Genomic DNA, 23,534 nt, shown 5'->3' with positions numbered 1-23,534 from the left:
TACATGAAGATTTAGTTTTTCAACATAAGGAATACACATGGTGGACTGGTATTTTGTTAGGACAAATTGTCCACTCTTTATATTTACAAAAAGTGATCATAAACACTAATGTTCAGGCAGTATCTTATCATGCTTGGACACTGTAATCATTTGACAGCACTGAAGCAAACGGCTTGCTTATAATTAATTCACAAGACTGGAGTGCTGTGCTCACTTTTGCTCAAGTGCCATTAAGAGCATCTGATGTTGACAAAATGTCAGATAGGGACTAATGATGAGTTTTGGCTGCTGAGGATAGGACAATTCCAAAATGCTAATTCTATTCCCCTTGTGCCTGCATAGAAAATTACATTTAGTTTCTTATCCATTATCCCTTAATAATAATAATGGGGACAGATGTAAGCTTCAGTAGTTAAATTTAGAAGAGATGAAGTGAAGCACAAGATGTTAACATGCATTAGATGTTCTGTTTTGCAAATGTTATCCCTTGTTTTGAATCTAATAATAGCGATTATGTGCTACTTGATTACTTCATATTAATCAGTTTATTGTCTTACTTACCTTAGGTCACTTGGATTGTCTGTTTATAACAAAACAGTGTGGCGATTTATATTTTTCTAGTTATTATTTGCTGAAATTAACTTACAGATATTCATTATTTGTACACTAAAAGAAAATGTTATATATGTACTGTACGGTACTCAGTAGTACTGTATTTTAATTTTGTTCTTATCTGGCTTGATTAAAAGTTTGTATTATTAAAATCACTTGTACTTATTATTTAAAGCTAAATTAGCCTACTTGATTTGAAGCTATGGTTATCTCTTAAAAGGCTAACTGCACAGTATTAATGTACCACTAGGAGGTCAGGGGTTATAGCCAGCGGTGGTAGTTGCACATGGTGTAAAAGAGAGTGACTAAAAGCAGGACTAGATAGCACTTGACCCAGGCTGACTGTGCTTTAGTCAATGGCCAGGTTGAATGGGGTTAAAGATTAGCTGTCTGGCTAAAACTGTCTGTGCAACAGCAAAGGCAGAAGAAATGGTTTAATGGTTGTTTAAAATCTAGTGTCTAAGAAGCTATTAATATATTAGTATCGTCCTCATCATCATTATTCCATTAGCAAAATGAAAATGAACACCTCAGATTTAGCGTTTAGAGTTTGTTTTGGTTGAATATATCATATGGCTAAATTGATCAGTGGTGGAAGTATTCACACACAATGTTAAAGATTTTTAATCTTTGTCCCATTCTTATTTAGGTAAAATGTATTTTCTGTTTGTTTACCACCAGCTGTAAATATCGTATTCTGCAGATCGAATTTGATTGGCTGAGCGTTCATCAGTGACTCTTTCTGCAGGTGACATTATTACGCCACTAGGTGACATCAAGGAAATGTTCCTAAAATTAGTATTTGAATAATTTAAAAAACAGATTCCTCCAAAACACTGATTCATTCCAAAGCACATCAAGTGCACTGTTTGTTTATGTGAGTGAATTATCAAATCATACAAAGCAATTCGTTCAGAAACACTGATTCATTCAGAAAAAAAAAAAAAAAAACACCTATTGTCTGTAACTTGCCTTGCAGAATCGCAGGTTGCTTCTGCTGTGGCCTTTTTTGGGAAGTATTTTTGGAGCAAAATGTGTCTACAGTGTAAGTTATGCAGTATTCATTTCAAGGGGAAGTCGTGGCCTAATGGTTAGAGAGTCAGACTCCCAATCGAAAGATTGTGAGTTCGAGTCCTGGGGGGAGTGCATGTACAGTTCTCTCTTCACCTTCACCTTCATGCCCTTGAGATTGCATCGAACCCCCAACTGCTCCCCGGGCACTGCAGCATAAATGGCTGCCCACTGCTCTGGGTGTGTGTGTGTGTGTTCACTTCTCTGTGTGTGTGCACTTTGGATGGGTTAAATGCAGAGCACAAATTCTGAGTATGGGTCACCATACTTGGCTGAATGTCACGTCACTTTCACACACTTTTCACTTTTATTTATTGAACTGTTAAAAACATGACAGTCGCAAAGCCTTGAAAGTGGCAAACTCAATAAACATTAGTTGCCTATTTTTTATTTGGGTATTTGCATTATAGCCATACAAGGACAAATCAGAGAAAATAAGTCGTTAAAAGCAATCTTAAATAACTTTAATGACTTAAAGGTAGCACATATACTCCAACTGAAATCTTTGGTTTAGCCCAGTGGGTTGTATGGTCTGTGGTCTCATTTTCTGAGAGAAAAATATCTTCAGAGGTGCGGACAAAGATTGAAGACTCCACTAAACCATTGTATTCTGGGCCAACTTTAGAAGAAAATCCTTCCATAACCTTCAGCTAAAAGGAAAACATCAAACATAAAAGTCTCTTTTTAGATACTACAGTAGATATATTGTATGCATGTTACCAAATATAGCTTCCATCATTTTAGAAAAGTGCTGCTTGGCAAGCCAAATGCTTGGCACAACATGTCATTTTATGATGAGAGAAATACTTTCTTTTTTTCTGCATGACGTTTACAAACTACTCAGTGTCTTTCAGTTCCTGGCTACTTTCCAGTTTGTTCTCCTGCTGTGCAGTATCTCATAAGTCAGTCTTAAAGTACATTACTTTTTCCCCTCTTTGCTTGGACGCTATTTATAGGCCACTTTATAGGCATCTTCCACCTTCCTAATGATTTTTGGCTGTTTTGTTTGTTTTTCAGAATGATTCTGTTTTAGAAAATTGCTTTTCATTAAACTATATTAATCACAATATTTGCAGTGAGCACTGTGCTTTCGTACACTATCAGTGTAAATCATAGTTTGCTCTAACAGACGTAACTCCATTGTGGTATCCAATGGTAATACCATGGTTATTTGATGTGTAGTGTGGATCTGAATACCATAATTATATCCCATGTAGTTACATGGTAATCTATGGAGCCAACCATTCTGCATGTAAATTTAATTTTTTTTTTTTTTTTTTTTTAATACTATGTATTACATTTTGGTTTTATTCTGAGAAAAGTAACAATAATCAGTCACCACAGACAAATACAGGACAACTACAAGTTTAACTAAATACAACCTAAAATCTACAAGATTTTATACTATATACTAAAGTTATATACTAAATGTCTACAATGTAGTTCAGAAAGTGTTCTAGCAGGTGATGCTGTTGGCAAAGGCTGCTGGGTGTTTACGGAGCTGCATGAAGCTGACTCAGCATCATCTTCTTCTGTTTCTGTCTTCTTCATTTAGAAGCAAAAATCAAACATTTGCCTTTCTCTCTTTCTGATGCATGCACAGCACTGCACAAACTAAACTTCCCCTGAGGAATGTATTGGCCTGTACTTAAACTGGGCCAGCAGATTATAACTGTGGCTTCATCAGAATATGACAGACTATGAGCCTTTCCTCTGTACAGCTACACTATAATCTCAACTATAATCCTATTTTAGGATTATTCATATGAATGTACACAAATATCAGTTTATATTAATAAAGCCTTTGCCTTATGTTTTATATATATATATGAAGAGTTCAGAGTCCTCTAAATGCCATCCGAAATTTTCATCTAAAATGAGGATTTTTATCAGGCTTCTATATTTATGTTCAGTTATTTCACTTTAATAGCCTGGAAAAGGACCTGCACATTGCCATTAAGGTAAAATGACTCATCCTTAGCATAGGAGCTTGATAAAAATCATAATTTTAGATGAAAATTTCAGATGGCACTTAGAGTCATAGATGTATATATATGTATATATATATATATATATATATATATATATATATATATATATAATGTGTATATATATATATATATATATATATATATATATATATATATATATATATAATGTATATATATAATAAAACTTGTATATTTTATTCATTCATTACACACAGACTGATACATTTCAAATGTTTATTTCTTTTAATTCTGATGATTATAACTGACAACTAAGGAAAATCACAAATTCAGTATCTCAGAAAATTAGAATATTGTGAAAAGGTTCAGTATTGAAGATGCCTGATGCCACACTCTAATCAGCTAATTAACTCAAAACACCTGCAAAGCCTTTAAATGATCTCTCAGTCTAGTTCTGTAGCCTACACAATCATGGGGACGACTGCTGATTTGACAGTTGTCCAAAAAAAGACGACCACTGACACCTTGCAAAAGGAGAGCAAGACACAATAGGTCATTGCAAAAGAGGCTGGCTGTTCACAGAGCTCTGTGTCCAAGCACATTAATAGAGAGGCAAGGGGAAGGATTAGATGTGGTAGAAAAAAAGTGTACAAGCAATAGGGATAACCGCACCCTGGAGAGAATTGTGAAACAAAACCCATTCAAAAATGTGGGGGAGATTCACAAAGAGTGGACTGCAGGAGGAAGAGGTCCAGTGTAGCGTTTCCACAGTCAGAGATGGTTTGCGGTGCCATGTCATCTGCTGGTGTTGGTCCACTGTGTTTTTTGAGGTCCAAGGTCAACGCAGCCATATACCAGGAAGCTTTAGAGCACTTCATGTTTCCTGCTGCTGACCAACTTTAAGGAGATGCAGATTTCATTTTCCAACAGGACTTGGCCCCAGCACACAGTGCCAAAGCTTCAAGTACCTGGTTTAAGGACCATGATTTCTCTGTTCTTAATTGGCCAGCAAACACAGCTGACCTTAACCCCATAGAAAATCTATGGGGTATTGGGAAGAGGAAGATGCGATACATCAGACCCAGCAATGCAGAAGAGCTGAAGGCCACTATCAGAGCAACCTGGGCTTTCATAACACCTGAGCAGTGCCACAGACTGATCGACTCCATGCCACACCACATTGCAGTAATTTAGACAAAAGGAGCCTCAACTAAGTACTGAGTGCTGTACATGCTCATACTTTTCATTTTCATACTTTTTAGTTTTCCAAGATTTCTAGAAATCCTTTCTTTGTATTGGTCTTAAGTTATATTCTAATTTTCCTGGATACTGAATTTGGGATTTTCCTTAGTTGTCAGTTATAATCATCAAAATGAAAAGAAATAAACATTTGAAAATATCAGCCTGTGTGTAATTAATAAATATAATATACAAGTTTCAGTTTTTGAATGGAATTAGTGAAAAAAAAAAACTTTTTGATGATATTCTAATTATATGACCAGCATCTGTATATATACCATTTAATTGCTGAATAATTGCTGAAAAATATAAGGAAAACCATTTATGATTATCTATATACATGTACAATATTTAGGATAATATTTAGACATATTTTTACTTTAATAAAATTTTGTATGTTTTTTATTTGTATTTAAATTTTCCATCTATTTAGATTACATGGATTACCAGTTAAAAAAGTAATGTGATGCATATTTTCAATATCAGTCAAAATAAAAGAATGGATAAAGAGATTCACGTAATAGTTCTAATAACCCCAAAGTTTTTAAAAAACACAGTGAACAGGTTTATATAATCCTTAAGTAATTAAAGTTATTACGGTATATATAAATCTCCTGCATTTTTAACTGAATCTTGCATCAACTTGTTCCAATGCTAGCAATATTTAAACTGTTCATACATTTTAACTGATTACTTTTCATTGTTTTCAATGTTGATTCTTAGGATTTTTAATAAATTAAAATAGAATTAAATAAATAATATTTAAATGAAATCTAATAGATGTAAATGTTTAATGATTCATGAATGTATATTTGCTGTTACATACATACACGCACGTGCACACACACACACACACACACACACACACACACACACACACACACACACACACACATATATATATATATATATATATATATATATATATATATATATATATATATATATATATATATATTTGTGTGTGCGGGTATGTGTGTGTACATATGTTATAGCTGTCAAATATTATAAAATGTAAAAATTTGTAAAAATAATATTATAAAATAAATTCTTACGTTTTCAATCAGATTAGATTTCAATAAAAAGCCAGAAAGTCTTTGTAAGGGACGTATTTAGGGAAACAAGGATATAAGGATATTTTCAGGCAGTAGGAGAGAGAGCACTGGGGGAGTGGCTTCTGTTGTCAAGGACAACAGCATCAACACATAGCGTGGTGACAACACACACCCGCACCCTCCCACACAGACACACACACTCTCTCAGAGAAAGCCAACGAATGCGTCTGCATGTCTGAGTAAGTCAGTGAATCGATTCTTCCTCCAGTGGACCGAGCCAGACAGCAGCATATACCCAATTGAAGAGTGCCTCTCCTGGGCTCCAGTGGTGCTCAGAGCCAGTTGATTCCACAAGGGAACCACAGACACTGGCAGGAGGACTGGAGGAGGTGGAGGAAAGGGGAGGAGGGACGCCGGTTAACTGATTAAAGCCCTCTCTGTTTCTCTCTCTCTTTCATTCCCTCTGAGTGAGGAGAGACAACTCTAGGCACTGCATGCTGTAATCACATTGCTTCTGTGTAATTTGCTCCTCTCAATTACTTGTCCTTCCTCCCTTATTTTTGTCTTATTTATTTATTTTTTTACACTGCTGCAGTCTGGAGAAAAGGCAGAGCACGATTTAAAAGGACTTGTGGGTCTCTTGTGCTGCCTCCTTCTTTCTCTTTCTCTCCTTCTTTCTCTGTCTTTTTTTAAATGTAAGTGGAAGGTGGGATTGGGGGGAGTGGGGATAAACCGTTGTGGCCAGCTGGAGAGATGGGCAAGTCCAACAGCAAACTAAAGCCTGAGGTAGTGGAAGAGCTGTGCAGAAAGACCTACTGTGAGTATTCCTATTTAGTCCTTTCTTCCATGTCTAGTGCCTTTTTTGTGCTGGTTAATTGCAAGTTATAATTATTCGCCCTATTATTTTCCTTCTCTGTGGAAACAAGCCTGCTATAGTATTTACTTTTAAACCATCTTCCATAAAGTTGCAATTGGCTTAAGTATAAGCGGAATGTAACCAAGCTTTTGTACTGCACTATTGATTCTGTTTATTTGTGTGTGTGTGTGTGTGTGTCTTACCTGCCTGCTTATGAACGATTATGTTAGCTTTGAATTGAATGTGATCATCATTTCGTCTCAGGGGTCGTTGATTCTCCTCTGTCACTAATCATAAAATCATTAAGCGTGTTTTGACTGGCTTGCATCTCTGTTGCGAGAAGATAAGGTGCCTACATGAACAGCTGGCAGCAACTCACATGTCGATTGTCGAGTCAATAAGGTGTGGAGCTAACTGCAAATTGTGTTGCAACAATCCTTCCCTGAGGTGGAGAAAGAATATTAGCATTATCATTATCACATCAACTGGCTTCGACTTGATTTAGATTGCTGAAATGAGATGAAGCTTTGAGACCATGTTAATGCTGCGTATTAATCACAGTGAGAAATAGGTGAAGCAAATTTTAGAGGGGAAGGTAGAACAGCGATCATAATTATGACAGAATTAGGTCTACATGACTAGATTAGCAAACTGTTTAAGTGACCATTGTTTTGTTTTAGTGTAGAAGACTTTGTTTATTTCATTTACATTCATATGTATACAAACACATGGAAATGCAAGCAGAAGCAAAGAGGTTTCGTTATTTGTTGCCATCACACAGTGTGCAGTATTTTTCACACTATGCCATAATTAAGGATATTTAGATTTTCTTCATGACTTATGTTTCTAATAAGTCACAAATAAACACAAAAAAAACAACACACAACACACATGTCTCCCTGAAATCCTGAAGAATTCAACCAATCCGATGATGACTTCGACACTCCTGAAGTGTTTCCACTTTTGTGTCCCATACGCCTCAGACGTTTAGCCAACGGTCCGTGGGCGTGACGTCTGAGGCTCAGACTAGGTAACCTCTGACCTGTAAATTCCGTATCACAAAGACATTTGACCAGTAGTGGATTTAAATGTCACAGGTTGACCTCTTGGCTCAATACAAAGAACACAAATTCCATCTGCATTGCAGTGTTGCAGCAAAGTGCAGTGGATATATTTATAACTTAAGGTATGTTTTATAATTTGTAACTGAACATTTATTACAACTTAATTTCTGGAGAGTGACCTCATGTTCTGCTCTCCATATTTTTTCTTAATTTGCTTGGCTTATATTATTTTATATTCATCATTTATTCACTTATATGTTGTTTTTATAAAGAAAGAAAACCATTTTTAACAACATGAGAGTGAGCACATGGTGACAGATCTATCCCTTTATGTTTGTGAGTTATCTATCAAACTGGATTCTTGTTTTTGTTGTTACTATATAGTTAATTAATTACTTTTTAGGCCTACCTTTTAATGTATCAGTTCTCTGGGACATTATCAAAGAGCCACCTGCTACAAGTAGGTAACTTATTTACTATGTACTACTTTAAACTTCAGTGGAATTTAAGCACATTCTGAGCGGAAGTGAACCGTTCATGTTTAATGAGCATCCTCAGAGGTTGGATTTTGTGCACAGTGGGGGGTAAAGCAGGGCTGTAAGGAAATAATTTCCTGCTCCTTTGCTGCAGGGTTATATCAGAGTGTGAGCAGTTGAGCAGAAATCCAACAGACTTTCAATGAGACGATGTCTGCAATAGAACCCAAACATCAAAGATTCATGTCAGTCACAATTCAGAAAACAAGTGTTTTGATGCATTGGTCATGTAAATGACCTGAAGATGTGTGTGTGTGTGTGTGTGTCAATTGTTATTTATTTATTTATTTTTACTATGAGAAATCAGTTGAAAGTTTACTGTGAACTATTTCAACACTCTTTCTTCTTTCTATGCAGTGATCTAGTGTGATCACACCAATTAGTACAATTTTGCAATTTTAGGGATGTAAACCTAATGTCATATCATGGAATTCAAAGTGTGCCCAGGAAGAATCAGGTTTGAGTTGAATGTTTCTCTGTGGTCTCTGTGACTGATTCTTTTATATTGAGCTGATGAACAGGATGACCTAATGAGCAAATAAAAAAATGGATGCCTGCATCCTATTTTACTTCTGTAATGTGAAATTATGTGTAAAATAGGATATTCAGTAAGGAAAAATATATGGTGAGACTTGATTTTGGAATTGATTGGTTTGTAAAAAAAAAGTGGTTAAATGCGACATTCAGCCAGACTATTTGCTAGAATGTCATTTGGCTATTGGTTAACATTATCCAATAGCCTGCATGGACAAAGTGATGTCAGCAGAAATGGAAAGTTGTATCAGTTTTTGAAAACTATTTTTTTTTTTACTACATTTAACTATAAAAAATGTGCAAAATGATTTGCTTCCATTTAAGCAAATGAATGCATTTTCTTTTCTGGACCAGGATTGTGCATTAAGAAAGTAAACAGGGCCAGTTTTTATTTCATGTTCAAGTTAGCATGAATGGAATAACATTTTTCAGATTTTCAAAGTGATATTATTGGTCTAATTGTGAACAATTCATCCATACATGTTTATTCTTGCCCCTTTCTTACAATCAAATGCAAGCGCACATTCAAAACTTCCTCCATCCAGTCAACAACCAAACAACAGAATCAAGTCCCTGTCCTATATTATTTCTTTTTGTTACTTCAATTCCATTATAATTTTAAAGGCATACCCGATGATTTACTCACCCTTAAGCCATCCTATGTGTTTATGACTTATTCGGATTATAACACCGATTTTATTCGTCTGAAAGAAAAAGTTATATACACCTAGGATGGCTTGAGGGTGTGTAAATAAGATAATTTTCATTTTTCGGGTGAACTATCCTTTTAAGCAATTGATAAAGTTCTTAGCTCCCCAGTCATTAAAATAAATAGTGTACAATAAACACATCATGTAACAAACCTTTCTTGCAGAAAGTATGCATTTCACATACATAAATATAATTTTTTTTTTTACATATAGAGAATTAAGAGTGCATGAAGCATTGAAATATTTGCATTGCGGGCACAGCTTTATGTACACACACAGAAACAAACAAGCAATCTGTAATTAGCCATTAACAGGCCTTGTAGCCTCTCTTTTCTCTCTCTCCTTCTGTTCCCACATCCTTCTTCAGTTTTTCCTCCTCTCCAGTCCTTGTCTTTACTCTTTCAGCCTGGTTGCAGCTTGTCTCTTCTTGTTCTCTCTGCCTAGTGTCTACACTGTCTGTTCCACTCTCCTCTCAATCTGTGTGTCATTATCACTAGTTTCACATCAGCCATGTTCATCCTCTCCCCCTTCTCTCATCCAGAAATGTAACCTTTGGTCTCTCTAGATTGATTCCCTTGTATAATTGCAGACCGGCAGCTGTCGATTTGGCATAAAACATCCACAAGCTGTCTGTAATATCATAATATTTTACTCAGATTGTTTGTTTTTGTCATCAATTCGCACACTCTGTTCAGTTCTAGTTCATGTTTTATGGTCACCATGACGATGAGTTATCCACTGATCCAGTAAAGACTGCTAGTACATCTTCCACTGCTTCAAAAGAAGAATGATACATTTAAACTAATTAAGATACTAATTAAACACACATAAAACAGCTAATCAAGGTCTTCAGAATCCCTGGCTGTGTATGAAATTGCTCCCTTTACCCTAAAGCACAAAGTATGCTTTGCTTTTGTATGTGTGCGCTAGCACATGCGTACAGTCGAACATGTAGCCTTTCAAAGTAGGCCTATGCTCCATTTGATGTTTTGCGTGAACGCGGGCAGTTGACACATGTGCTTTTGAAAGCTTCATCCATGTCTAGTGTCTGGTCTATTTTTCACCATAATTTATGGCCAAAAAAATAAATAAATGTCCCTCTCGCTCAGAAGCGCTTGTCAATGTGGACATCTGTTGTTGCGGTGTCTGTTATTTTGTTGTTGGTGTTCTGTCTGTTTTCCCTTCTGTTTCATTTTCTATTGTGAAACAACACCCTGGAACAGTGTTGCCACCTTGTGGAACAACTGATTACTGCAAAACAAATTCAATGTGCATGTGCGACCTGCGTGTAGAAAGTACACACAGTTAAAAAAAAAAATCGGGGTGTGTACGTACTGTTCTGATGAGAAATTCTCTCACATATGCATAAAAAGTGAAGAATACTTTGGGCTTTAAATAGTGAACTATTTGAGGGGACAGCCATTTTTAATGGTGGACATTATCAAATGCACTCATTCTTTACCATAACACACTTCAATAATGTGTGTACAACTGATTTACACTCAATAACTAGTCAATACCCAATAATGCACTGCGAGGGTCATGCCGAATGAATTCACATGTTTTGCCAGAAGATGGCGCCTGCAGCTGAATCATTCATACATTTACCAAACTGCTTTTCCAATGTGGTTACTGCTGAATATCATACAGGTATTAATTTCTTTTTAAATTAACATTTAATAGTTTCAAATGATTATTAAATGGCAAGAACAAATTACACAGCAGCTCCAAATTCAAATTAGCTCACTCCTTTTCATTCACTTCTTCAACTGGATTATATTAGTGGACTAATGTAGGGAATGGTCAATTTGGGTATGGTGTCAATGTCAACGGTCGCCGTGATTATGCCAATTAAGATATGTTCCTGGATCAACATATTTTGTTGTCAAGGATGTTGATCCAGGAATATGTTGCACATGGTGAAATCACGATCACTCAATGTCAACAGCCAGTAGAAACATCATTGAAGCTGGTTGAAACTAAACTCAGCGGGACGTTGTCCCTCCGGGTGCACGATTGGACACCCCTAGACCAACACAAACATTCACATGTCAAAAATGTGCCGTTTTGTTTTTCACAAAGAGGGTTCTAATTGTTTTTCTGTCGCACTGCATAGAAAATTGAACACATGCATATAGGTATGTTTTTAAAAGAAGGCATCTGGTGATCCTGAAAGAGATAGACAGGATAACTCACTGGTGATGATGGCAACCAGGTCTGTCAGCAGGTCTGAAGTCTCCAGCAGAGCCTCTTCCCTTCCCTGCCTTCACATTGAGTTTATGTCCACAAATAAGGTTAATCAAATATCACAGTGGGTGGCCCAGGGTAGAGGCACTACAGCAGACGTGATGTGGAGGGAGATTTACCGAGAGTCTGCTTCACAGAATGTAGTCCACACAGGCAGCCTGGAAGGGGATGTCCTCTGATTTACGTAATCAGCAATGCACTGCAGTTAGCTCTCGATTTATGAGGTGTTCCTATTGATAAATTGACCAATTTTCAGTGTATATTGCTCAATTTAGTCACAAACACTGTGTGTTCCTAGTGTACTCTTTTGTTAGGAGGCTGTTTTGTAATTCTTATTGGTGAACTGAGGAGAGCACTGCAATCATTAATTTTATGTTCCAGGTGTTTTAAAGGCATTGTGTTTTATAATCTTTCTCAGCATGGGATTTTGTAAGGTGGCCTTGTTTTACCACTGCCTGCCGCTGTTTGGGTCCCCTTTTGGGCTTATATCAGTTTGAAAGCTGTAGAAAAAAATGTCTGATTTAGATTTTATGGGTGACTTCAGGTGAAACTGTCATCTTCAGAGAACTTCCAATACACAGGAAAGTGGAAAAATGCCCATGACCAGAAGCTGTCCAATTACTCTTCTACTGAATTTTTGTTGTTGTCTTGCATTCATGCATTTTCATAGGAGCAGGAAAACTTTCATTAGTCATTCATTTACCTAATTCTCACCTCCTGTTTTACCTCCTGGTAAGATCAAATATCCCTTATGAATCTGCTATGTGTCAGATGTAAGAAGGAAGGAAATTTATAGTAGAAACTGATGAAGTTTTCTCGGGACAGTCCAGCAATGTGCTTCAATGTTCCAATGAGATTTTAGGGGTTTCTATATATATTGGCCATTGTGGCTAGATGCAGCTGTGTCACTTCAGACTTAATGGGTTGGAGATCCTGAATCTATCTCTTATTTAATTATTATAAAAATTGTTCTTCTACAACAAAAAAAACAACATTTATTAAATGGGAAATGGGAGCAAGTCCACAAATAAAAAGAAGAAACTAACAAAACAAATGCCTGTGAATGGATTGAATGCAGAGGCTGCAGGATTAACATTAATTAAAAAAAAAAAATTAATAAGCCTCTTATGCTTAACAAGGCTGCATTAATTTAATGAGAGATACAGTATTATTACAAAATGTTGTTACAAAAAGATGCATATGTTGTTTTCCAATAAGGGTCCAGGTAGTTAGCAGAATGATAAAGTTAATGTTGGGTACTAGGATTGACAGTATTTTGGGCATGTACTGTATACGGATTTGTGTATGGTTCATTTTAAGATATATGCACAAAAACACCTTTGTGTCAGTATCTTACATTCTAGTGTGTCTTCCAGTCATTTGAGTTATAAATCAGACTCTGACAGTGTACTGGCTCCCAAGGCGGTGGATTGTTCATTATTTTTAGCCTGTCTCTGTCTTTTGCTCTTGTCTTGCTCTTTAGCTGGTCTTAATTTGCTGCCACGGCCCACGATAGCTGACAGTGAGGGGGAGTGGTATTGTAGAATGAGTATAAGTGTCCTGCGGCGTGACGGACAGATTAGATGAGATGTTTAGAGGTATGTTGTGGGCTGGGTTTTTATGGATTTGAGGAGTATATTATCTTGAGTATCTTATTTATTCTGTTTTAAAGGAGGCTTCTCTTCGGGTGTTTTTCTCCCCTCTTTTGTTCTTTGTTGTGGCAGATGGAGAAGGATGTAGTAGCTGGAGTCATGTTGGTTCATATGCACTGATGAGACACATCTGTGTTACCATGTGCCCTCTCGTCTCCCTCTCCAGACATCTTTTTGCTGTACCACTGGAATTCTGTTACCCTTTAGTTACGTAAATATTTTAATCCTTTATACATGTATTGTAATATTTGACTCCTTATTCAACTAGAGCTCTTTCTTCTTGTCAAGGTCTGTGTCAAATCCCTGTTTCAACAGTTCTCTTTCTCCTCCTCATCCATAATCAAAGACATTTTTAGCATCTTCATACAATTTATCTCCTTTCACCCTTTATTTTTCCCCGTTCTACCTTTCGTTCTACATGGATGCACGTGGATGTATGTGTACGTGTGTATGTGTGCAAACACAGTTGCAAACAGTACTTAAGAGTATTAAAATGTAATCACTGAACGAACACAAAGCGCAATGACCATCTGAGTAAATGTCATACTGAGAATATCAGATCCAAAAATGCTAAAGTGTTGCATCTGCACAATCCTTCAATATAGCATCTCACTGGGGCATCTCAAGACATGCTGTTCAAAGATTTAAACATAAGAACTATGTACTTATGATGTATGTTTCTTTGGATAAAGCAAGATCTAATCATAAAAGGCCAAACGCATCCATCTAGCACATATGTACAAAAAAGCCTCTAAATTCATTTGATAAAAGTGCTGAATGAATACATAAAATGTATAACTGTATTTTCATTTACAGGTCCTTCCACTGTAGCACTGGATCTAAAAGTGTGTCTGCTCATGCGTATGTATGAGGAATAAATCTTTGTGGAAAAAGCTCTCTCGGCAATGGCTCAGAGGCTGTCAAATGTAGTGACAGTGTAGTGACAGGCCTGATGTTAGCTGTGTTGACATGGCAGTCTGCCTCTAAGCAGTAAGAGACAGCAACAGCAGATCTCCTGTCAGGTTTCCACGTTTCCCTTTCTCCATTCAGCTTCTCAGCAGCAATATGATGTTGGTTACAATGCCAATAATTCACTAATTCCCTGATCTGCTTGTCTGTCTGTCTGTCTTTCCATCTTAAAAAATACTTTTTTTCAGCAAGAAGGCATCCAATAGAGCACAGCTAAGCATAAAGACTACAATCTTTTTTAATCGCAGATTTATATATAAATGAGGTGTTGTTTGTATGTGTTTGTGTGTGTGTGTGATTTTTTTTTTAAACCTTTAAATAACACAATGCTAAACCATAATTCAAAGTTTTACTTTGCAAACTTTAATTTTTTTTAAAATTGCACTCATTTTTCTACAACATGAATCACATTTTATTTCTACTTCCTTAAAATTAAATTCAAATGGTACTTGTACATCTCATTCACTACCTAGGGTCAGAAATTGATTTGGAACTTTATTCTGAGTTCAAATCTCAGTCACTACATTGGTCCTACAGCCAGACCAGCACCAAACCCACATTACCCAGCACAAACCAGCCTTACATGGACAGTTTTCATTAACTGTAGATGGAACAAAATCTAACTATGTCTTGTCTTGTTCTGTCTACAGTTACAGAGAAAGAAGTTCAGCAATGGTAAGTGTGCTCTTTATGTCTTCTCTCTGTACCCATCCCTCTCCTCCTCTCTTTCCTCATCATGACTCATCATGACTACCTGAGAGATAAACTGTAATCGAATCTGCTAATGTTATTACACATATGTTTAAATGAAATTAAACTTTCCATCCTTTGCAATTCCCAATGTATTCTTCTTTGCCATATACTGAGTGTTTGGTTCTTGGGCAGGAAATCCTGCATGAGTGTGAATTCATGTGGTTGTGGTTTCACTATAAAAAAATGTAATGCGTGGTTGTAGTTTCAAACACCTCTCGTCTTTACCTCACTGACTGACTCATTTCGAGAATATCTGCCACCAAGGGAAGGGATGATGTTTTACTAAAGTACCACATCATTGTAGATATTCAGTGCTACTTCAGAGCACAAATTTGGGCTGTGTTGAATCTCTGTCCTTCCTCTGTTCTCCATCAATTCTTAACTTCACACGCCAACATCTATACTCCTCCTGGCTGCTCTATGCCTCTCATGCCAGATGGGGAACGTTTGACTCTAGGCACTTACTAGAGAAAGAGAGAAGGATGAAGAAAGAAATAGAGTGAAAGAGCAAGAAAAGAAGACAAAAAGGATGGAACAAAGAAGAGCAACTAACAATCCAGATTAAAAAAATGGAGGCAGTCAAATAAAGTACTCAGAGGAAAGGGAAGAAAGTTTTCTGCTTTTCTAACATTTACAAAGGTGGCCCAGTCTTGTGTGACTGTTCAGAAAACCTTGTATTTTATATGCCAATCTCTTAGAGCAGGGCAAGGACAAGATTTGAATAGCCCTTACTTAGAGCAAGCCAATGAACACCCTATACCCTACCAAATCAGTGTGCATTAAGTAGAGCTTTAAGTTTAGATTATTGTCATGTAGGAAGAAAGAGAGCATTGAGCGATTTAAGAGATGTGATGAGAGCATTGTGTAAGAGATTGGTTGCTGGGGCAATACTCAAGTTTAGAGGTCAGTATATGGAAAATGAATAAAATTTAAATCAGAACTGTTAAATAAACATAATTTAAGCAATTATGTTTCTGAAACATTTGTGTGAACAATATATGATAGTAGTATATGGCAAATGATAGCATAAATTCCCAAAAAGTGTCCATCTGAAGAACTAGTTACATTTTTTCTCCTGATAACAGCTATTTAGTTTTGATTATTTAAAGGACTCAAGTTATTATTAAATTGTACTGCACATATGGTCATGTCAGAATTCTGTCATCAAGCTACTGTAAATCAGCATAATGTGAAAAATCATGCACAGCAAGCCCCTCTGAGGAGGTAATGAATGATTAGCTAATATAGTGGTTTTTAACTGCAACATACGCTGGAGAGTGTAATACTGATTGTGAGGGCCATTTTACAATGACTAAATATAGAAAATTGACTTTTCAGTGAGTGTCAGTGTTTTTAATTAACTTCTTTATTCCCCCCATGCTAGTAGCATTCAATATTTCATATAGTTAAGTTCACACACCTTGCAACTAGCAATTTGGGCCTCAAATACTGAGAGAGATTTCTAGAATGAGGTCTGAAATGCAGAAACTAAACTGACATGCCTGGAAATTAATTTGCAATTGAAGACTGATGTGCCCTGTAATATCCTGGGCAACCATTTTGCCCTTTGCCCCAAATTGCTCGGAAATTATCTGCAATGATAGTCCTCAAGTTTGTCAGGGATCAATTAGCATAGAGAAAACAAACAGTGCTGAAGTGTTGTTTGTGAAAATGACAGGATAGAGTGACAGAGGTTTAATTTATCTTGAAATACCCTGACTACATTTTTCTGCAACACTGTTAGCAGTGCATTCGGGTGCTAACAGTTGGTTCCAGACTCTTTATCTGCACAAGGGGTTATGTACTGGAGGAAACATGTCGTGTGTTTTGGGTTTAGGTGGAGAAAAATAGCTATGCATACCTCTTCAAATGTTTCCCCCACCATGCACACACACTTTCCTTTCTACTGGCAATTTACACCACGTACCACGATCCTGCATAAACCATTTTAATATGTAGATTTGGTGTTCAAGAAACATTTTTTTAAACCAATATTACTGTTGAAATTGTTAAAACAATTACTTTTTTTTACGCAAATTTAATGCATCCTGGATAAATGTGACCCTGACCCAAGACTTGAATAATAGTGTAAATTTGTGTGTTCTTCTATAATCTAATTCAGAACAGTCTTTCTTTTCTTCAGTTGTGCTGCCTCACGCCTATCTTTTTTATTTTTCCTGTCTGTGTGGCAGGTATAAGGGTTTTATCAAAGACTGCCCCAGTGGTCAGTTGGACGCAGTTGGCTTTCAGAAGATCTACAAGCAGTTCTTCCCCTTCGGTGATCCCACCAAATTTGCTACTTTTGTCTTCAATGTCTTTGACGAAAACAAGGTAAGGAGGCTAAAAATATGGAAAAGTCAATAAAAAGAAAAGCACTGTTACATTAAACCTACTGGGTCTTTTTAAAGTTGCAGTTTACCAAGAAATGTTTTGATTCATCATCTTCACTGAGTTGGAAAATTGTCATCACTAGAATCTCTCCCCGAAGAACTGTTTGGCTGAATATCAAAATAACATGTTTAAACACTCCATTCACTTTCATTTACTCAGTGACAAGACATTATGTCTTTCCATTTTAGTTTTAGATATGCAGCTTAAACAGATTTGACGAATGTACTTTTTTTTTTTTTTTTTTTGGTAGAACAATTTACTGTCAAAGTCTGAGCAAAATGATGATGCATTTAGAAGCTTTATAAGAGAATTTGACACACAAGAAACTGTGTGTGTGTGTGTGAGAGTCAGACATTGCCGGTCTGATGCCCCTGTAGACTATTCTCACTGGGACTGTCTGCTACAGTCACATCTTTAGACACACTTCCAAATCACTGTCAGAATGATATTTTCAATGTGTTAAACCTTCTGTGAGGTGGTACTGAACACAGGTAAGATAACATCTTTCCCTGCTGCTGTCTGCAGTTTTTTGCTGTGTCACTCTGCAGTTGTTTGCCCTCTTTGGTGTCTCTTTCATCTCAGTTTGGTGTGAGGCTGTGACAAAGCAGTATAAAATCAACCCTTTTTGTCACTTCTTTAGATTCCTTTTTACACTTTACCCATCAGTTCTCATGCTGTTTTTCTCTTGTGTATCCACAGGATGGACGCATTGAGTTCGCCGAGTTTATTCAAGCTCTGTCTGTCACATCCAGAGGGACACTAGATGAAAAACTCAGATGTAAAACCAGAATTCCTTTATATATCTCATAATATTAGTACATCAATGCATCAAATGTTCCTTATTTGTGCAGCAGATATGTATTCATTTATCTGTCTCAGGAAGGGACATTTGAGAACAGATCTTACCCACAGCGAATGTGCAACTTAAATGATCTGAAAAAGTCTACCAAGTCTTCATTTTATTTTCTCATCATGATTAATGCAAAGATGAGAATGTGAAAATAAACAGTAGAATAGTTTATATCCTACACTTATTCTCCGCTCATTGGAAGATACTACAGAGAGAGACTTTTCTTAATGTGCTGGTTTGTTATTGCTGTCACAGGGGCCTTTAAACTTTATGATCTTGATAATGATGGCTTCATAACCCGAGATGAGATGCTGAACATTGTGGATGCCATCTACCAGATGGTGGTGAGTCTTTTGCTTCTCACTGAACCGTAGCTTTCTGTTTCTATTGAGTTAATGAAAGGGCTTTCTTGGAAGGCCAACATGGTGTTTATTGTAAGCCTAAACTCAAAAAAATTATTATGAAGGTCTGTCAAATTGATAAAGAGACTGCAGTGGATATCTTTATAAAACACTGGCTTCCAGGAAGCTTAATCGCATTGGATGCCTTTTTTATTACACAAGACATTTTCTTGCTGCTCTGATCATATATAATTGGTATATTTAACTGTGTGGTAAAAGTTATGTAAGTTAACCATTCGTTCTATAAGAACGAGACATTTTCAGTAGATTTAGCTTTTTGTACCTCCATTTTCTGTCAACCAAATACATTTATGTTAAACTGGTATATTAAATAAGAAACACACTAGTAATCTTACATATTAAACATCTTACATATTGTGCATCTCTGCAGCAGACTATTTTAAGTACGTTAAGAGAATGGGGAAAAGGGTAACTTTACAGTGAGGTTTTTCACATGAACTAATCATAAAAATACATGTAAAGCATTAATCTTGCAAATTTGTTTGGACACTAACATTGTGTTAGATAACTTCAGTTACTGTTAAACTGAACTAACCAATGCTAAGCAATAGTATTTTCATAAATGAACTTTAAATTAATTTAATTTATTAATGATAACAAATACATTATACATTAAATTTACATATAACTACTTTAAAGTTCCATTAACATACAGCAGAACACTTATTATTATTTTGTTTTGCCCTTGGATGTTATTGAATGAACAAAATTAACCATATTTTCTATATTCACTGTATTGCTTACAGTCATCAATATTTTCCCCTTAAGTTCAGCTTGATGCATGCAGCAAACTGAATTGCTTGTATTCATTGCAGTCTTTTGTTTCTTTCTTTCATTTTGCTCAGTTGGCTGTTACAAAAACGTGTTTGACTTTATCTGAAGTGGAAAAACATATAAATAACAACATTTATATTTATTTTCCCCCTGATAAACTACAAACACAAATTATGTGTTTCCGACTGTGGTTGTTTCTTATCCTGCTATCAGAAGCCAGGAGTATAGGTATGTCCCAATAATGTATGCCTGATTTATATCTTGCAGGGGAACACAGTGGAGTTACCGGAGGAGGAAAACACACCAGAAAAGCGAGTCGACCGCATCTTTGCTATGATGGATAAGGTGAACTCTGGGCATTTATTTACTGTACTTATTGTCTTCTGCTGCTTCATTGTTCTCATGCACATTACTTGCAGAAATGGTTGACTGTATAAAAATAAATATGGAAAATGTACTGCATTTATAGTAAATTGCAATAACTCTTTTTTTTTTGTCATCAACAACATTTCAAACCCATGACATCCCACGACTGAATATTCATAGCTGTAGGTTCAATACCAATGGCTTATTTCTGCTGTGATTGAAACACAGAAGGCTTGCCACATGAAAGATTTAAAATAGAAGCTCTATTGCACTGCGTCTATATAGTACATCGAAAAGCCTTGAAAAAAGTGCCTTTGAAAGCACTGAGCTCTAAAGAGAAAGAAGAGATTTGAATGCATCACTAAAACCTGTCTTTCAACTTGATTCCCTGCATTTCTTCCACCAAAAACTGTATGTACCTAATACAATTATGTGTGAAAACAGTGACATGACTTATGACTAATTGTCTTCCTTTTGTCAACAGAATGCAGATGGGATGTTGACTCTGCAGGAGTTTCAGGAGGGCTCCAAGGCAGACCCCTCTATTGTACAGGCACTCTCCCTTTATGACGGTCTGGTGTAAAACCATCATAAAGTGCCATTCAGTGAGTTCCATTTCTCATTTTCCCAAATGCTGATAGCTATATACCATCCTGCTGACTACAGTGAATATTCTAAATGTGCACATCAGTGTAAATTTAGTATTATTTATATACTGTTCTTTATTAATTTGGGTTAGCTTTTACTTTTACTTTCTGGTTTTAATCTACTTCAGTTCTGTGTTTTTGTATTTATCTACAGTATATAGCTACGATTAATTTTTTTTTCAGTTTTAGTAATTTTAGTACTTCAACCTAATCGTATTTATTTCAGTTTGTTGCTAATGCATATTTTTTTATTTATTTAGTTGAAGTGTTTCATCTTATACTAATATTTTATTTTATTTTAGCTTAATTTCAAATACTTAAAATAGTTGATGATAATTACCACAATTCATTATTCATTCACCCACTCAGTTTAAATGTAATGTTTTTCATTCCTATCTATACACTAGGTAATCAATACAGCCCATTTATGTCATCCTGCTGGCACAGTGAGAGGAAAGCTGACCTGTCACCAATCTCTTGGACCTGCCAACATGAAGGTGCATTGTGGGTGCTGTTCTTAAGAGGGGTCAGCTGTCAATCACTCATCTCCATTGTCAAGACAACATAAAGCCATGCAGAACTCATTTGGGATGAGTGATGAACAGTAAAAGAACCTTTTTGTGAAGAAGGAGAGACACTCATGTAGACAGTGATTTTGAAGGCATCCACATCAGTGTTATTAAATGTAAAACTCAAATAATCTAAACACCATTGAATGAGTTCCTTATAGCTGTGGACATTGTCCTAGGATGGACCTAGCTGGATTTTGGTCTATCCTTCATTACATGATGAACAGAGATGCAGTTGCATCATTCCACAGAGCTTCAGCAAACACTGGCATTGAACAACATGCATTTAGTTGTATTTATTTATATGACCTTTCTTGTAAATTAGCAATCTTCAACAATAAACAAAAAACGTATAAATCTCCATATAAATCTCATGCTTACTCTTAAGACTTGACCGTTAATGTCTGACAGCCATTATATATTACACTGAGACTGTAACTACTCACATGCCACTGCTTTGCTTGACCTGTAGGCAGTCTCACAGTACACCTTGTGATGAAGAATGCAAATATTCTACAGTTTTGCATATTACTGTCATGACGATGTAGACAATGTAGGCGTATATGTGGTGCAGTGTGTTGCACCTCTGACTTGTTTGAAAGAATGAGATTCATTTTGTACCAGTAGCATACAGTATACAGCATTCATCAGCACTGCAGATGTCCACAGTGTTTGAAGTTCTGCACAGTGTTGGTGTATTTAGATTACTGATAATGTTAAAATTGCGCTGCTTTGAAATCAACCCCATTTTTTAAGCCCAACATACAAGATGTTAATGGGATCTCTTTAAATAAATTTTTTTTTAATGAAAAATGTCTTGGGGTCTGTTTAGGCATAGCTCTAAAAAAAGCAGTTTCGCAGAATATTGCATGTTCTAGCTAATAATCACCACCTTTTGCTTTAAAAGCGATAATATTTTATTTGTATGTAGAAACAGAACCAACACTGGTATTAGCAAACCAAAGAAAATAAATTTTCGGTTTGCAACATATTTTAAGAGCTAATTTTGCAGTCAGTCGAATTTCTGTATTATTATTCAGTCAGGGCTCATGAATATATCGTGCCTGAAGGCTTTAAACATTTATCTCCACACTCCACTTTTCAATAGAAATTGTGTAATGGACATGCAGTGTGAAAAGATTCCAGACTGAAAGGACCAAAAATGGAGATGGAAAGGTTCAAGCTGGCAGATAGAACCTTGCTGCTTGCTTAACATAATGGAACACTTGGCATTGTTCAATAATCAGTTAAACCAACCAGATTTTACTCATGGAAAATATTAGTCTCATGAATAATAATGGAAGCTGGTGCAGACAATGAAAGGCACCAGAAAATGAAAATGAATTAAGCTGTTTCACATTTATCTGACTGCTTCTATATGTTGTACATGGTTTATGTATTAAATCTGTAGTGTTACAGATCTGTAGTGATCAACAAACTCATATGTAACACATGATATTAGATACATGCTGTGGATATTACTAAACATCTTATCCTGACAGTAGTTCCTCCAACTAATATGAGAACTACGCTAACTGATTATACCAGATATCTGTTATATATAACTACGGGCACTTTTAAGAAATTTTAGATTTATGTAAAAAAATTTCATATGATGCTTATTTATTATTTCAAATGGAATTGTTTAATATACATATTAATTTACAGCATCTTACATTGCTTTGTAGTATTTACTAATCATTTTTATGATTTCTTCAACTAAATGTGCCTGTCCCACACATTTGAGCCCTTACCACAACAATGAAAAAGGCTTTCATTTATTATGACATTTTATCAAAGACAAACAAGTCTAGTTTCTATGGTTACAGAAACTAACATGTGAGCACATTGCTGACAGATTTGACCACCTTACTACATCACTCACAAGATCCCAAAAATATAGGGTAAATATAATGTCCTTACCATACAGCTTAGTAATTCTGTACTTTGAACTACCGTATTTTCCGGACTATAAGTCGCACTTTTTTCATAGTTTGGCTGTTCCTGTGACTTATAGTCTGGTGCGACTTATTTATCAAAAGTAATTTGTCATGAACCGAGAGATATGAACCAAGAGAAATTAACCAATAGAAAACATTACCGTCTACAGCCGCGAGAGGGCGCTCTATGCTGCCAGAGATGCTGCTCAGTGCTCCTGTAGTCTACACTGAAGACATAGAGCGCCCTCTCGCGGCTGTAAACAGTAACGTTTTATATTGGTTTTTGGTTCTAAATAAATGCGACTTATAGTCCAGTGCGACTTGTACG

At 36.1% G+C, this 23,534-nt stretch overlaps 1 protein-coding gene across 1 annotated transcript; it reads left to right on the top strand.

Annotated features, from left to right (window-relative positions):
- Positions 1-6,113: 6,113 nt before the first annotated feature.
- On the top strand, positions 6,114-22,052 carry ncs1a (neuronal calcium sensor 1a). The gene is made up of 8 exons (XM_026211642.1): positions 6,114-6,743; positions 15,145-15,169; positions 17,440-17,578; positions 18,338-18,416; positions 18,744-18,832; positions 19,952-20,029; positions 20,535-20,655; positions 21,105-22,052. Exons 1-7 carry the CDS (start codon positions 6,680-6,682, stop codon positions 20,631-20,633), a joined length of 573 nt encoding a protein of 190 aa, XP_026067427.1. The 5' UTR covers positions 6,114-6,679; the 3' UTR covers positions 20,634-20,655; positions 21,105-22,052.
- Positions 22,053-23,534: the final 1,482 nt, after the last annotated feature.

This window comes from Carassius auratus, chromosome 30 (genome assembly GCF_003368295.1).
Source record: "Carassius auratus strain Wakin chromosome 30, ASM336829v1, whole genome shotgun sequence".
Taxonomy (NCBI): Eukaryota; Metazoa; Chordata; class Actinopteri; order Cypriniformes; family Cyprinidae; genus Carassius; species Carassius auratus.
Note: the sequence above shows the minus strand (reverse complement) of the source record. Positions and strands in the feature narration are given on the sequence as shown.